Below are 17,265 nucleotides of genomic sequence, written 5' to 3'. Positions count from 1 at the left end.
AACAGGTGTTGCCATAGTGTAAGGTGGGTGTGGTGGTGAACAAGTGTTGCCATAGTGTAGGTGGGTGTAGTGGTGAACAGGTGTTGCCATAGTGTTAGGTGGGTGTGGTGGTGTACAGGTGTTGCCATAGTGTAAGGTGGGTGTGGTGGTGTACAGGTGTTGCCATAGTGTAAGGTGGGTGTGGTGGTGTACAGGTGTTGCCATAGTGTTAGGTGGGTGTGGTGGTGAACAGGTGTTGCCATAGTGTAAGGTGGGTGTGGTGGGTGTGGTGGTGAACAGTGTTGCCATAGTGTGTGGTGGTGAACAGGTGTTGCCATAGTGTAGGTGGGTTTGAGTGGTGAACAGGTGTTGCCATAGTGTAGGTGGGTGTGGTGGTGTACAGGTGTTGCCATAGTGTTAGGTGGGTGTGGTGGTGAACAGGTGTTGCCATAGTGTAAGGTGGGTGTGGTGGTGTACAGGTGTTGCCATAGTGTAGGTGGGTGTGGTGGTGAACAGGTGTTGCCATAGTGTTAGGTGGGTGTGGTGGTGTACAGGTGTTGCCATAGTGTAGGTGGGTGTGGTGGTGAACAGGTGTTGCCATAGTGTTAGGTGGGTGTGGTGGTGTACAGGTGTTGCCATAGTGTTAGGTGGGTGTGGTGGTGAACAGGTGTTGCCATAGTGTAGGTGGGTGTGTGGTGTAACAGGTGTTGCCATAGTGTAAGGTGGGTGTGGTGGTGTACAGTGGTGTGCCATAGTGTAAGGTGGGTTGTGGTGTGAACAGTGTTGCCATAGTGTAAGGTGGTGTGTGTGGTGTACAGGTGTTGCCATAGTGTTAGGTGGGTGTGGTGGTGAACAGGTGTTGTTATAGTGTAAGGTGGGTGTGGTGGTGAACGGGTGTTGCCATAGTGTTAGGTGGGTGTGGTGGTGAACAGGTGTTGCCATAGTGTAAGGTGGGTGTGGTGGTGAACGGGTGTTGCCATAGTGTTAGGTGGGTGTGGTGGTGAACAGGTGTTGCCATAGTGTTAGGTAGGTGTAGTGATGAACAGGTGTTGCCATAGTGTAGGTGGGTGTGATGATGAACAGGTGTTGCCATAGTGTATGTGGGTGTGGTGGTGATCAGGTGTTGCCATAGTGTAGGTGGGTGTAGTGGTGAACAGGTGTTGCCATAGTGTAGGTAGGTGTGGTGATGAACAGGTGTTGCCATAGTGTTAGGTAGGTGTAGTGATGAACAGGTGTTGCCATAGTGTAAGGTGGGTGTGGTGATGAACAGGTGTTGCCATAGTGTAGTTGGGTGTGGTGGTGAACAGGTGTTGCCATAGTGTAGGTGGGTGTGGTGATGAACAGGTGTTGCCATAGTGTTAGGTAGGTGTAGTGATGAACAGGTGTTGCCATAGTGTAAGGTGGGTGTGGTGATGAACAGGTGTTGCCATAGTGTAGGTTGGGTGTGGTGGTGAACAGGTGTTGCCATAGTGTAGGTGGGTGTGGTGGATGAACAGGTGTTGCCATAGTGTTAGGTAGGTGTAGTGATGAACAGGTGTTGCCATAGTGTAGGTAGGTGTAGTGATGAACAGGTGTTGCCATAGTGTAGGTAGACATGACAGTGTACGTATGTCACCAGATATACACAGAGTGTTTCATATTGTTTCATAACCATCGTACAAACAACTGAAATTATTTGATCTTGTAACATTATTTTCTTTTCACTTTTTGCATAATGGATCAGTTGTGTTTTCGTCCGGTGAAATGAAACCCACTAGTGAAGCTGGGGGTTCGAGAGTGGGTGGGGGGCGCCTTGAAATCCTTATCAAGATAACAAAACCATTATCTCTGGCCAAGTTATCGCTCTATCGCCATATCGCTCGTCTCTTGCCCCCGGGAGATGCCAGGTGTGTGTGTGTGTGTGTGTGTGTGTGTGTGTGTGTGTGTGTGTGTGCTGGGAGACTGCTATGAATTTCTATACAGTAGATCTCTTTGTATATCAGCTAACTAATCTACGTTCTTCTATCTCATTCTTGTGTTCTCCCCTGAGCGATGTGATGACCACACGAAAGTGCACTTGGGAACTTGACGCGTTTCATTGTCCTGTGGTTTTATGCATGTGCTACATCACTTGCACCCACTGTAACCTCTTGCAATATATGTATATATCATATATATGTATATATATATTATGTATTATTCGTTGTCGCTGTTTCCCGCGTTAGCGAGGTAGCGCAAGGAAACAGAAGAAAGAATGACCCAACCCACCCACATACACATGTATATACATACACGTCCACACACGCACATATACATACCTATACATCTCAATGTATACATATATGTATATACATACACGGACATATACATATATACACATGTACATAATTCATACTTGCTGCCTTTATTCATTTCCGTCGCCACCTCGCCACACATGAAATGACAACCCCCTCCCCTTCGCATGCGCGCGAGGTAGCGCTAGGAAAAGACTACAAAGGCCACATGTATAATGCGCCAGTGCAATATATATATATGTATATATATATATATATATATATATATATATATATATATATATATATATATATATATATATTTTTTTTTTTTTTTTTTTTTTTTTTTTACTTTGTCGCTGTCTCCCGCGTTTGCGAGGTAGCGCAAGGAAACAGACGAAAGAAATGGCCCAACCCCCCCCCCCCCATACACATGTATATACATACGTCCACACACGCAAATATACATACCTACACAGCTTTCTATGGTTTACCCCAGACGCTTCACATGCCTTGATTCAATCCACTGACAGAACGTCAACCCCGGTATACCACATCGCTCCAATTCACTCTATTCCTTGCCCTCCTTTCACCCTCCTGCATGTTCAGGCCCCGATCACACAAAATCTTTTTCACTCCATCTTTCCACCTCCAATTTGGTCTCCCTCTTCTCCTTGTTCCCTCCACCTCCGACACATATATCCTCTTGGTCAATCTTTCCTCACTCATCCTCTCCATGTGCCCAAACCACTTCAAAACACCCTCTTCTGCTCTCTCAACCACGCTCTTTTTATTTCCACACATCTCTCTTACCCTTACGTTACTCACTCGATCAAACCACCTCACACCACACATTGTCCTCAAACATCTCATTTCCAGCACATCCATCCTCCTGCGCACAACTCTATCCATAGCCCACGCCTCGCAACCATACAACATTGTTGGAACCACTATTCCTTCAAACATACCCATTTTTGCTTTCTGAGATAATGTTCTCGACTTCCACACATTCTTCAAGGCCCCCAGAATTTTCGCCCCCTCCCCCACCCTATGATCCACTTCCGCTTCCATGGTTCCATCCGCTGCCAGATCCACTCCCAGATATCTAAAACACTTCACTTCCTCCAGTTTTTCTCCATTCAAACTCACCTCCCAATTGACTTGACCCTCAACCCTACTGTACCTAATAACCTTGCTCTTATTCACATTTACTCTTAACTTTCTTCTTCCACACACTTTACCAAACTCAGTCACCAGCTTCTGCAGTTTCTCACATGAATCAGCCACCAGCGCTGTGTCATCAGCGAACAACAACTGACTCACTTCCCAAGCTCTCTCATCCCCAACAGACTTCATATTCAAGCACCTGTGACTAATACAATTATAAACACATGCAAAAGACTTGTCTCTCAAGATTGACCCTAAGTGATGTTGGAGAAGTGTTGTTGGAGATAGCAGCCCCCAAGAACAACAACAGTATGATGGGGCATCCCCCATTGCTAATTACCATATATAGACCCTATTAGAAAAGTGCATGGAGGGGGTTAACAATTTTAAATACAGCCCATTTATGTTCTATTCACTAGATATCTGTGTTAATGTTAACTCTTCCCACACAAGAAGTACGAGATGTAAAACTTCATGAACATTCATGGAGTTAAATATATATATATATATATATATATATATATATATATATATATATATATATATATATATATATATATATATATATATATATATATATATGTTTAATGTGGTAACCGTTAAAAGTTGAGTGTCTGTAGATGGAGAGAGAGAGAGAGAGAGAGAGAGAGAGAGAGAGAGAGAGAGAGAGAGAGAGAGAGAGAGAGAGAGAATTCAAGTGGACAGAGCAGTGACTCTTGAGAGATGAGGCAAAAGAGGACATTTTGGAGATGGTATGTACAAATGGAAGTGTTCTCACTATAGAGGGAAACTTCTATAAAAAGGATAGAAACCCATTGTTTTAATACACTGTGTATGGCTTCAGGGTGTGTAACTGGGTATTCCACTAGAAATGACTTGTAGACACATTTCCTTGCATCCATCTTGAAAAAAAATTATGTATATATATAAAAGAGATAGATAGATAGAGAGAGAGAGAGAGAGAGAGAGAGAGAGAGAGAGAGAGAGAGAGAGAGAGAGAGAGAGAGAGAGAGAGAGAGACTATGGGTGCATTAATTCAGTCGGTGTTATTCAGCCCTTTTCATTCTCTCTATAACGGAATCCAAGGGGAAAACTAAAGCGAAAAGAACTCTAACTAAAATCTCTGCGTAACAATGCAATTGTAGACACGAGTGATGAATATTGGTAATGGATTAGAATCATGTCAAGAAAGGGGAAAGGTATTTTGGATCCAAGGGGACCTGAGCAGTGGATTACATTGCAAATTGGCCTCTTGTTACAGTCTTAGACAGTCTTATATTACATACAGTGAGAGGGAATTGGTAGTTTTGATGGTGTTTGATTGTCTTAGAGGACCACTGGTGGTTTGAAGAGAAAGACTGGAAGCTTTTTTAAGTCTACAGATCATTTGATTTATGATTAGGATTGCAATATAGCTTCCGTATACTTTATATGGTATCGAACTATGGCAGAGAAGAGCATTAGGCTTTAAACTACTAATTTAGAAGTAATCCAGAACAAATAAAAAGTCAATTTTGTTAATGCTTAAGGCTATCAAATTTTATTCTAATGGCCATAGTATTTTCATTGCAAGATTAAGTGATTTAAAGTGTTCATTTTATTTCTTGTGGAATTTGGAACATTGGCTGTTAGCTTCAGGTCCCTAAGCACGAGACTTACAAGTCTCCTTCTAAACCCAACTTTCATATGGAGACATCGAAGACAGTAATACAATATGTCCAGAAAGCTCCTAGACATCCCATAAAAATCTATGTCATGAATAAATTGGTTCTAGCCTTTCCATCTAATGGCATCTTGAGGAAACCTAGAAATTTGTCTTTCACTATGAAAACATTTTTAAACTTGTTAATTAGTTAAGTTATTAACCTATCCTCACATCATCTTCTTAATTTTTTCCTCTCAATCCCTTAGCCTGATTAGCTGCTCGTTAACTAACAGATGGCTCCTGATGAACTACGAGAATAATTCTGGATTTTTACCTGCCTTGTCTATAGTATTCTTTTTATAGTTTCTTTGTTCTGATTCTCTCATCTACTTATATTCGTTCTGTGCCCCTTACACCCTGCAAAAACTGGCTGGCTGGAGTACCACCTGTATCTTTGCCACTACACATCTCAAAGCTCTTTTGCTGTAAGGCATTTTTTATTAAACCATTCCTTTCTCTTTCTTACCCTACCCCTCCCTCTGTATAAGAGGCTGGAGGTACCCATACCTCTACTCCTTCACAGTAAATTTCACAGAACCTTCCAACGTAAAGCCCTGGTTCTTGGATATTGAATTCCATTTCCCAATCGACATTACCTTAGAAATGATTAAGGTTTGTGTAGTTTCCATGATTATATCTCGTCTTTATTTCCTGTCTCATCAGCACTCTTTTAATGTCTTCTTTTACCACATGTTGAAATTTAAGCATTACATGATCAATTTTTCCATCCTGTGAGTAATATGTAATGTTCTCAGTATCCCTGCTAATATGAGTTAAGAGAAGGTCCAGTAATGATGGTATATCAGTCCCTTCTATGCTACGTGACATGTTGGTTTAGGAAATTATTCTGTAGGTGATTGTAAATGTTAAAGGAACATATTTTAGACACATTATCACCTTTTATTAAATGTTCTGTCATATAACAAAGGTAAAATATCCATATCATATATGATAAATTCATCATGTCTTCCATCAGTTGTTTGGCAAACACTGATGAGCATTGGAAAACAAAATTCTTAAGTAATTCTTAGGCATCTACAGTAAGTAGTAGTTTAGAAAAATAATCTTGCTAGGTTCTCTTTTGTACAAGTTGTCTCAATGGGCACCCTTTCATTGAACTCCCTTCCCATATGAAGGAGCTCTCTCTCTCTCTTAATTCAAGTAGGGACTGTCTTAAACAGAATACGATACTTTGTACAACAAACAATTTATTTCTCCATACTGTACAGACTGAATAAAAATATTTACCGTACAATAACATGAAAACAATATATTCTAGAAGGTTGCTGATGTGATATCAACATGTTTAGCTAGAGCAGTAATACATACATTGAGGAAGAGGAATTTCAATTTTGTTTCTTTAATGTCTGTAAGTTTTCATGAAAAGATGGTGAGGAAGGTATGGGACCATGTGATGGTTGATAACTTAATCTGGGATGGATAATGTTAGCTTGGGGTGGTCAGAGAAAGAATGGAATAGAGTGGCAGTGTGGCTTGTATGCAGTGTGCATGAGATGGACCGAATGAGTATAAACTGTGAGTGTGGAGTGGACCAAGTGAGCTACAGACAAAATTAAAGAATGTGAAATGGACGGAAAAAGTATGAGATGTTCTGACATTGTTGAAATAGATTACTGAACTTGAGTTTGCTTGAACAAAAGCATAGATCAAATGTGCTTGAAGTTAAGATGAGCTGATATTTTGGAGTAGAGTGGGAGAATTTGAGGTAAACTAGATGTATATGGCAGGGTTCAAACGTATGATGAACCGACATTGTGATTACCTAATTGTGAATACCTAATTGCACACCAAGGGAGAGAGTTTTATGATCATGGTCCCCATCTCTTAAACATTTTTTACCATCATACACTCGGCATTCAGTCTAACTGTTTAGCTTATTCTGTTTTCTGCCACTTTGTTCCTACGGAAGGTAATTCATCACATAATTTCTGACTTGTTTCTTAGTTACTTTAGAAGTAATTTTATCTTTGTTTATTTCAGAGAACTATTCACTTTTGACACAGTTTATTTGATTTCGAAACTCGAAAGTAGTAATCATATCACACCTTACTCTCTCTCTTCAGTTGTGAGCAAAGTTACAGCCTCAGCTATCTCCATGTAACTGAGCTTCCTTATGCACTAGTTGCCCTCATTTGGATCTTTTCCTTTACATTTGTATGTTTTGTGGATTGCAATGATCAAACTTGAGTTGTATACTCAAGTATAGGTTTATTATGTGTTGTAGATTATTTACTGAACATTTCCTTACTTAAATGTAATTCTGATATGAACTTCATCAGCCATGTACTGTACCTGACACATTCTGAAGCTTGTGCAAGTCCCATTGTAGCTGATGCAGTCATGGTCATAACTTATTTTTCTCATGATTTTAGTGCTTTTTGCAAACGTTTAGGTATAATTACAGTCTAATGAGTGTTTTTGCACAATTCTAAAATATATATATATATATGGAAAGTATTCAGTACAGTCTTGCATATACAGGTCAAAGTCCTCCAACAGCTTATTTCTAACAGTATTAACGCTTTACAATTTCTTCTAATCCCATCTCAGTATGATTGAGGTTATAATGCCCTCCACAATGAGCACTCTTTGGAACTTAAGTGTTCAGGTTCTTAGATATTTTCTCATCTTTTTAAGTCCTTGGTTTCAAATCCTTCTGCCTGAATGTTTGTAGTATAAGACAGTTTACTTCTAGTAAATCTTTGATACAGTTTTGGATTATCATATTTTCATCGAAATATCTGATTTTTCACCATGATCTTACAGGAGCCACTTCTTGCTCGTTTGCATTTAATTACTGGCGTGTCATTAAGCCACCTCTATCACTTTCATATGACATCCCAGTATTTTTTTTTCTTTTTCATCTTACTGTCTTACTGATCTAGATCTCCCTCTATTCTAATCTCCCTCCATTCCTTACCAATGTCAAAGAACCTTCTGTAAACTGTTCTCTTTTCTCTTTTGATTGGAAATGATTTAGCTCTGTATGGCAAGCAAAAATTGGACTTCATTGAGTCTGGTTTCCTCTCTGATGTTCTTTTTGTCTTAATAAACCACATAATCAAATTCAGGGACTACATGATCACTTTTTCCGAGTAGGATACCATATCAAATATTTGTTATTTCCATGTTGTTTTGTGTAAAGGTAAAAATCTAGTATCAGTAGAACAGTCTCTCCGATTCTAATGTGCTCAATAACATCGTGATGCTAAAAGTTTTTCTGAACACATTAAAAGAGTTTGCATCCCTGCAGTTATCCCGTTCATTAAAATTTTTTAGAGGATTGTAAATCTTCGGTTGCATTTGGCACATTTTGTCCTGTTACTCTTCCCGTCATCAACTGTTCAAATGCAGCATTCAGTATTCTTTGATACAGAAGGTTGTCCCTCAGAGAGAGCCTATCTTCCTTCACCTTTGTAATAACTTTTTTTATTCTGTTTTCTCTCCTTGGTAAGCTTCATCTGTTGTAATTTCTCCAATGCATTCCTAAAACTCCAGCCTTTCTCTGTTTACCACTGATATTTCCATTAACCACACTTGAGCATTACTTCATAAGCCTTCCCTCAGTGTGCAAGCAGTCGGAGTGATCTGTTGTCTTGTCTCTCTTAAGATCCTGGTTTCTGCCTCGTGGATGTTTTGCGTACTTTTATCTTGGTCTGTCTTTCTGATAAGTAATTTCCTAAATTCCTTATGGTTGGCAAGCTTCTTTCATAGCTTTAATACCTCCTGGCTACTGTATCCCATTCTGAAAAATAACCTTTTTTTTTAGTCTTGTCTGTATTTATATCAGAAACTATATCTCCCTTGCTTGCTGTATTGCCTCTGGTACTTTCTTAACTAATCCATCCTCCTTTTAATGGAATGTGATCTACACCCAGTCCAAAGATCATTACTGATCTTCCTACATCGTTTTACCTCCTGCTTCGTTAACTGATCTATGTTTGGTTTATCCCATTTGTTAGCTAACACCTGAAGTATGAACTTATCCACCACTTATGTTTCTGCTCCTTATTGAAATTTGAATTTTTCACCCTCATGCATTCAGTCTTAAAAGTCTGTAACTTACTTATTCTACCATGACATACTTCATAGATTTCCCTAATGCCTTAGCTTCAGACAGAATATATGATCCTCCCTGGTGCCTAACTTAACAGATTTCTGTGTCCTTTGTTTCATTCACATACCCAAATATCTGTTTCTCTGCTTGTCATCATCTTTTATATCTCAGCCTTGGCACTAGAATTGAACCTCAAAAAGATAACTGTGCCAGAGGAGTAGCTGCCAAAGATAACGTGGTGAGTAGTGACAGTTGAGAGAAACATCTAACAAGAGACAAGTGGTGGGCTCATTGTAGGCACTCATTCGTACCGTCATTAGTCTGCCTCTGCTGTAGGTACTTTCCGAAACTGATGTATTTCAGTCTCAAAATATAAAGCATCACCATCATTAGTCCTACTTATGATCTTTCTCTCTTCTTTTTTCAGTTCATTCAAACACTTAAAATTTGTCATCATATTCTTTCACTTGAATTTTCAGTTTCCTAATGTTGTCATCATTTTACTGACCATTTTATATCCTATTCCTGGGTTATTACCAACAGTTCTTAACTCCCCTGAAGTAAAGTAAGTGAGTATGAGAAAGAATGATGGTTTGGATTGAACATAGCACCCTTAGGTTGGAATTTATGTGTTCATTGTACAAATGATGAATGAGAAATGTGGTGACGATATTGGGATGAGTGAGCATACATGAAGTGCACTGTTTGATGCAGTGTGGACTGTCTGGTTAATAATAAATTGTCAGAATGTGAGATGGATGATGTATATTTGAATTGGACTGATTAGTTGTGGACTGGAATGACCTTGTATAAGCACACTAAAGCAGTGAGTTTCATCTACAGAACGGGAATCACTAAAGAAAAAATCATTTCCATATATACATAACTAATTTATCAATTATCAGTGAAACAAATATTCTACCACACACACACACACACACACACACACACACACACACACATATGATAAGTCTGTGAAATATTACATAAAAAAGGAATATTGTGTTCATTATTTCTTCTACCAAGTTGATGACGACTAGCTTAAGATATACAATCCTTGAAATTCCTTCTAATGATTTACTCTCCTTAAACATGTCTCCTAAACTTTATACAAACTCAGTCATTTATAGTCTCCTTCACTATCATAACTACTTCCCAGTTTATACTGGTTATGACAAGCCCTTACATAAGTCTTTCAAACTTATTTACAGCCCCCTCACTATTATTAATGTAAAGCTCTGTGTATTTTACCTCTTTCACTCCCTTTTGCTAACATATTTTGAACCCTCTTTTACTCACGCATAAAATCAACAAACAAGTATGAACTGCTTCTGCTAAACACTGTCTCGAGCATTTATATCTGTGCCATCAGTTCTTCACACCTTAAGTGTAGAGATCACAGCAAACAGGACTAAATATAAATCATTATCACAAATGAGGAATATAGTACATCAAACATTAAATACAAACAAGCATATAAAAATGTTATTAACTAACACAGCAATGCATGATGAAACTTACAACATATTCTGTTTCAACATTAAGATACATCGCATGCTCTTATTCACAGTCAATTCATTCTTGAGATAGAAAACACACTCTTTCTATGCAGACTTGATATGAAATGATATAATACAAGATAGCATCACACAACATAATTAGAAGTTCAATTAAAATCCATCCATAATACTGTGGGGGAAAAAAAAATTGCCATTGATAGATTATATACATAGAAATATCACACTTGAATGTATATTGCTTTATGATTCACATAGATGTACAGTACTGTCATCTAGCGTAAAACTTCACCCTGACTTTCTCATGAGACCACAGCCTAACGCTAAAACTTAGCGGAAAGTTGATGTGAAGAGAACAATGCTAAAGTATGGGCCCTTTGGTCATAAACATGAAACTTAAGTAAAACAAGTGAGGCGTTGTGCCTTGCATCCAGTTCTGCATCGTGTAACTTTATATGGGGGTGGCATGCATGCATCCACACACACACACACACACACACACACACACACACACACACACACACACACACACACACACACACACACATGCTCAGTCAAATAAAAGAAATGAGAACATGGTCAATGTTAACATACACAAATCTAAAAAGTTGAATGACAGTAAAGAATGTTCAAGAGATGGGGCCCCATGAATGCAAATCTCTCTCTCTCTCTCTCTCTCTCTCTCTCTCTCTCTCTCTCTCTCTCTCTCTCTCTCTGTATGGAGTACTTGTTTCACATTTGGAGAGGTTCTAGTTCTATACACTTACTAGACAGAGTTGAGTCCCAAGCATTTCAATTCCATCAACCTTCTTAGTTTAACCTCACAGTTTGACCCTTTTACCCAAACCTGCAGTGTTGGTTCACTTTCCCTGCTTTATAGGTATTTCTTTGGAATTTAAGGACTTCCATCTCCACCTAAAGCTTTTATTACTGAGCAAGCTACTGCAAAAGATAATTACTGTGGCCACCGGATAAACCATTTCATGTTGGGTCTTTCCTTACCCCGTAAAGCTTTTGAAATCTTTAACCCCTCTTGTCTTTCCTAACAAGTATGACCTGGATCTTTCAAAAAGGCAGATTTTCCATTTCCCCTTAAATTCTTACAAGTAATTTTCCTCTTTTCTTATTTCTCCTTCATTAACCCTTTGCACATGTCATGGAAAGTGCAGCCTTGATGAGGACTTCAGTCCATGACTGGAGCCTCCAACCTAATAACATATATACATATATTTTTTTCATACATGTTCGCCATTTCCCATGTTAGGAAGAGGATAGCAGCTATGAGTGCCCATGTGAGAGAAGAGAAGGAAAGGTGAAAACATGATTATAACTTAGCAAAGAAGTGTAAAGGAAAAGATGTGTAAGAATGCTCCTGTAAGCTTAGTGAAGAAACAGTGAATGCAAATAAAAGTTAAAATATGATTAGATATAAATGACTGGTATAACTCACCTTCCACCTAAGCACAGATAGGTAAACAATTGACAATCACTCTTACACAAGTTTTTCTGTCCACATAAAGATATTTACTTCCTAACTAACACCCTTCATGCCACCTCCCACATTTATTATATCAATAACATTGATTTGATATCACGGTGAACAATGCCCGAACAACTATGCCAGGCTACAGGTTTAAATCCACATAAAGACTACAGCATCATTCATGTAACATGGGGCTCCAAAGCAGACTTGAATCATCGGATTGTTCTGTTTTTTCCTCAACAAACTCACATCACTGATAATAAAAATTATCCTAAACTTTGCATCTACGCATATACTAAACTGTATGAAGGCAATTTCATAACAATCAGCCGACACAGGCACTATTTTACTACCTTTTAGATGCATATTATAACAGACGAGGTTTCATATTTCATATACAGTGTATGATTATCACCATGCCAAAGACTGCAAAAATAATAATAATTGCTATAAGAATGTTATGCTAAAAATAGACCTATAACTTCTAGATATTTGTGGCAGCCTACAAAACTGTTTGTGAAGAGTAAGTAGATTGACATATGCAAGTCTGTCGTGTTTCACTGCTGGAATTGGATTTTCATACCTACAAATATTTTTAATGTCTCAAGAAAATATGATTGCTCATCAAACCGATACAAATCAACGAGCCTTCTGCTGACTGTTGTTATATACTTATCACACCAGTACATATCCCCAAGGCTTCCAGTGACTGTTGCTGTATAGTCTTGTAATGGCAGTAATAGAAATCATTGTAGCTGACACATTATTGGCCTGCCTTTCTTGGTAGACAAAATTCTTATATACAGTATTCATGGGCATTCAGTACCATCCTTCCTTTCTGAAACATATACTAAAGGGATATAATATTTGCGGTGACTAACCCTATGCATCTCATGTTCAAGACTTATCACCGTAACTTTGTTTTTCACTTTATCCTTGGGTGCTGAAAATGTCTGTCCACTTCCACCATCTGCTGGGGTTGATAGTTGATGCAGGTTATTTCAGTGTTTGACCTGTTCTTTGGTTTGGGTATCAACTGCAGAAGTTTCTAGTCTCGTCTAACCTTTGTGTTCTTGGCATATTGTACACTGAAAGAGCAGTTGCTTCTGATGTTCATTTTGGATATTACTTCAGCTTAAGTTAGCATCTTTAATTAGTTGTACCATTTAACATTTTAACCCAGGCTGATGCACAATATAAGATTCTGCTTTGGCTTTTTATGGAAAACTTGGACATTTCAGCATGCACTCCATGGTTAACTGTACAGGTTTCTAGCTCGTTGTCTACAATTTCTGTAGCTATTTTGGTGTCCACTAAATCCATAGCATTAATTTTGCTACTTGTTAAAAGGGTTTCCTCCTGGAGTAACACAGTGTACTTCCATTCCTAACAGGCTTGTAGCCTTAAAGATTACTGTATTCCTTACCATATAAAATTTTCTGTTTTGTGGCCCTTATACTGTTTTGATAAAAATCATGTATTTCCTAATATTTGTTTTTAATGGTGGCTCCCATAGTTCTTCAAGGGATAGGGTGGATGGAAGATACAAAATGATACAAAATGGTATATTTAGAGCTATCTTTAGAAATCTCTTATTCACAGGAGTCACGAATATCATTAACCTTAGTGATAGGTTGGCATTACAGCAACCTTACACACCCCAGCATACAGTATTTCATGAACTTAGGTCTGGCAAGTGTCATACAGGCTCCTAACTTTGTCGGCTTTTCCACAATTTTTGATTTCCTATGTAAGCAATAGTTCTTCTTGCATATTAGTGCACCTTAGGATTTACTACTCTTCTGCTGCTTATGCTGTGAATCCTTGTGCATTCACAGTCATTTTTTTTCTCTTCTTCACCGGTACATGTAAAGTCATCTCAACTGCCATGGTCTCCACTGTATTACTTTCCAGTAACATCGACAAATATTTATACAATTTTCATCTTGACCATTATTTACCAGGTATGGTCCCATAGCAATTTCTTGCCCTTTCCTCTTCATTTAACTTGAGCACTGACATAAAATTTTACCGCATATATTGAACTTAAGATTCATTTGCAGGGCACGTATTGTATTTGCGATCTCTGCTACATTTCTTTAGTGCCCCTTTTCCATACCTCATACATTATCCTATTCTTTTGTGTGTGTGTGTGTGTGTGTGTGTGTGTGTTAATGTTATGATTCATGATCCTTGAAGTCAATCATGTATGCTTACCAGCTTTCATGATTTGCTGGCCTTGTTCAGCATCAAGCTTCTTCCAAAGATTTAAACACCTGATATGTAACTTTTCATTTTTACAGTTACATCCAAATATGTGTCTGAGCTGCCACTGTTCTCTTGCCTTTTTTTGTCAAACATACAATATTTTGTTAAATGCGCAGCTTTGTTATTGAATTTATAATTTTGTCATTTATCCTTTTTTCTATGTGTATAATTTGTACTGGGGTAACAGGTCATTGTTATCAAGCTTGAACCATTCCTCTTTAACTTCCCAGTCTTCATCTCGCTTTTCTTAGCATATAGTTCTTCAAAATATGTTACACATGTCCCTGAATTCTTCATATCTTTCACTTTACTGACTGCCATTTCTGGTCATAGAAGGTCCAGAAATCTTTTCTTTAGTCATGTTGCTCAGTCTGTATAACTAAGCAAGCACTGTGGTTTGCAAAACTGTCTGACGTGTTTAATTTGGGTGTTTTTTAACAAGGTCACAGCCTCCACTGTTAATAACTTGTTTGCACTTATGGATGATCCCACTTATTTTGTGAGTTTTCCATCAGTACACTACTTCTGAACTCATTTTAAAGTCACCTGACTATATTTGTGCTGAGTCTGATCACTAACAACTCCTAACACAATATTATAATATTGTAATGGCAATATCTAGGGTTCAGGGAAAATACTAGAATGGTGAAACTGCTATTTGCTGTGCATTTACTACAGCTGGCACACGATTAACCCACTTTTATAAGGGAACGATATTTACAAGTGCAAATTTCACGCATACAACTTTTCAAACTTATTTCTCATTTGATATTGAAACAGTTATCCCTGATTATGAAAAGATGATAAGTTCTTTCAGAAATTGGTTAAGAGCTGTAGATGATCGTATATTTTTGGTAAAGCCAGCAGAATCAAGTGTGGCTGATAGTGAGGCACACAAATTTGCAGTTGGTTCCCTCAAATTGCACTTCATTGTATTTCACGCAAATACACACAAAAAATGCACTCACAAACTTATCTTTACATTTTTATTCATCACTGTAATAAATACGATTCCGACACAAAACTGAAATATACGTAAAGTGACTGATATTTGCATTTCACATCTCTTACAAAAGGCATGTCTGACAGCACCAAAAAAATGATATCCATTCCCACATGGTACTTCACTTTCTTCTTTTAACAAATTTCACAACGTAAAACGTATATATCACACTAATTCTGGCACTCCAGTCTAACATCCTGTACTTCCATCTATGATCTTGCTTGTTTCTGTGGCATCACTTCCTTCTTTACAAAGATGTAGTCATTAGCTAGCCCACCAGGATGGGTTACCTCAGTGAACACAATGTAGCCTTGATTTTCCATGTATTTTCGTAGAGAACCCTTTCCCTCACCAACATGGATGAATTCTACTGAAAGAGTCTGGAAAGAAAAATCGTTATTAGTGTTTTTTATGTAAAAAATGTCGAGAAATTACATTTATCCTTTTAAAAGTACACTTTACAAGAGCACATGCACAGTAAACAGTTACACATGAATGGCTACACTGATCGTGGAGATTAATTAGTTAAAAGTTCTTAGGTACAATAAGAAATGTCTTTGTTAAAAACATTCACACTTTACATCACTAGATTAGAACTAGCAAAAATCACTACATTAAGGATTGCATGCATTAATTAAAAAAAAATGAAATTATTTTATATATCTTTTTTTTTTCTTTCGTACTATTCGCCATTTCCCACGTCAGCGAGGTAGCGTTAAGAACAGAGGAATGGGCCTTTGAGGGAACATCCTCACCTGGCCTCCTTCTCTGTTCCTTCTTTTGGAAAATTGAAAAAAACGAGAGGGGAGGATTTCCAGCCACCCGCTCCCTCCCCTTTTAGTCGCCTTCTACGACACGCAGGGAATACGTGGAAAGTATTCTTTCTCCCCTATCCCCAGGGATTACTGTTTTGGAAAGAGGGGCAAGTATGCAGTCTGTTGGGGATGAAAGAGCTTGGGAAGTGAGTCAGTTGTTGTTCGCTGATGATACAGCGCTGGTGGCTGATTCATGTGAGAAACTGCAGAAGCTGGTGACTGAGTTTGGTAAAGTGTGTGAAAGAAGAAAGTTAAGAGTAAATGTGAATAAGAGCAAGGTTATTAGGTACAGTAGGGTTGAGGGTCAAGTCAATTGGGAGGTAAGTTTAAATGGAGAAAACTGGAGGAAGTAAAGTGTTTTAGATATCTGGGAGTGGATTTGGCAGCAGATGGAACCATGGAAGTGGAAGTGAATCATAGGGTGGGGGAGGGGGCGAAAATCCTGGGAGCCTTGAAGAATGTTTGGCAGTCGAGAACATTATCTCGGAAAGCAAAAATGGGTATGTTTGAAGGAATAGTGGTTCCAACAATGTTGTATGGTTGCGAGGTGTGGGCTATGGATAGAGTAGTGCGCAGGAGGGTGGGTGTGCTGGAAATGAGATGTTTGAGGACAATATGTGGTGTGAGGTGGTTTGATCAAGTAAGTAATGTATGGGTAAGAGAGATGTGTGGAAATAAGAAGAGCGTGGTTGAGAGAGCAGAAGAGGGTGTTTTGAAATGGCTTGGTCACATGGAGAGAATGAGTGAGGAAAGATTGACCAAGAGGATATATGTGTCGGAGGTGGAGGGAACGAGGAGAAGTGGGAGACCAAATTGGAGGTGGAAAGATGGAGTGAAAAATATTTTGAGTGATCGGGGCTTGAACCAACATGCAGGAGGGTGAAAGGCGGGCAAGGAATAGAGTGAATTGGATCGATGTGGTATACCGGGGTCGATGTGCTGTCAATGGATTGAACCAGGGCATGTGAAGCGTCTGGGGTGAACCATGGAAAGTTCTG

General features: G+C 38.6%; 2 protein-coding genes across 5 annotated transcripts in view; one reads left to right on the top strand and one right to left on the bottom strand.

Annotated features, from left to right (window-relative positions):
* Positions 1-17,265, top strand: part of LOC139765831 (apolipoprotein D-like) — a 342,288-nt gene that overhangs the window by 130,584 nt on the left and 194,439 nt on the right. The gene's annotated exons all lie outside the window — the stretch shown is intronic.
* LOC139765826 (uncharacterized) overlaps positions 6,294-17,265 on the bottom strand; it is a 141,655-nt gene continuing 130,683 nt past the window's right edge. For all 4 annotated transcript variants that reach the window (XM_071693637.1, XM_071693639.1, XM_071693638.1 and 1 more), the window contains one exon: positions 6,294-15,832. In XM_071693637.1, the coding sequence (XP_071549738.1) occupies positions 15,662-15,832 (171 nt within the window). In that variant the 3' untranslated portion in view covers positions 6,294-15,661. The remainder of the gene's footprint in view (positions 15,833-17,265) is intronic.

Source organism: Panulirus ornatus, chromosome 56 (assembly GCF_036320965.1).
Source record: "Panulirus ornatus isolate Po-2019 chromosome 56, ASM3632096v1, whole genome shotgun sequence".
NCBI classification, from domain to species: Eukaryota; Metazoa; Arthropoda; class Malacostraca; order Decapoda; family Palinuridae; genus Panulirus; species Panulirus ornatus.
Note: the sequence above shows the minus strand (reverse complement) of the source record. Positions and strands in the feature narration are given on the sequence as shown.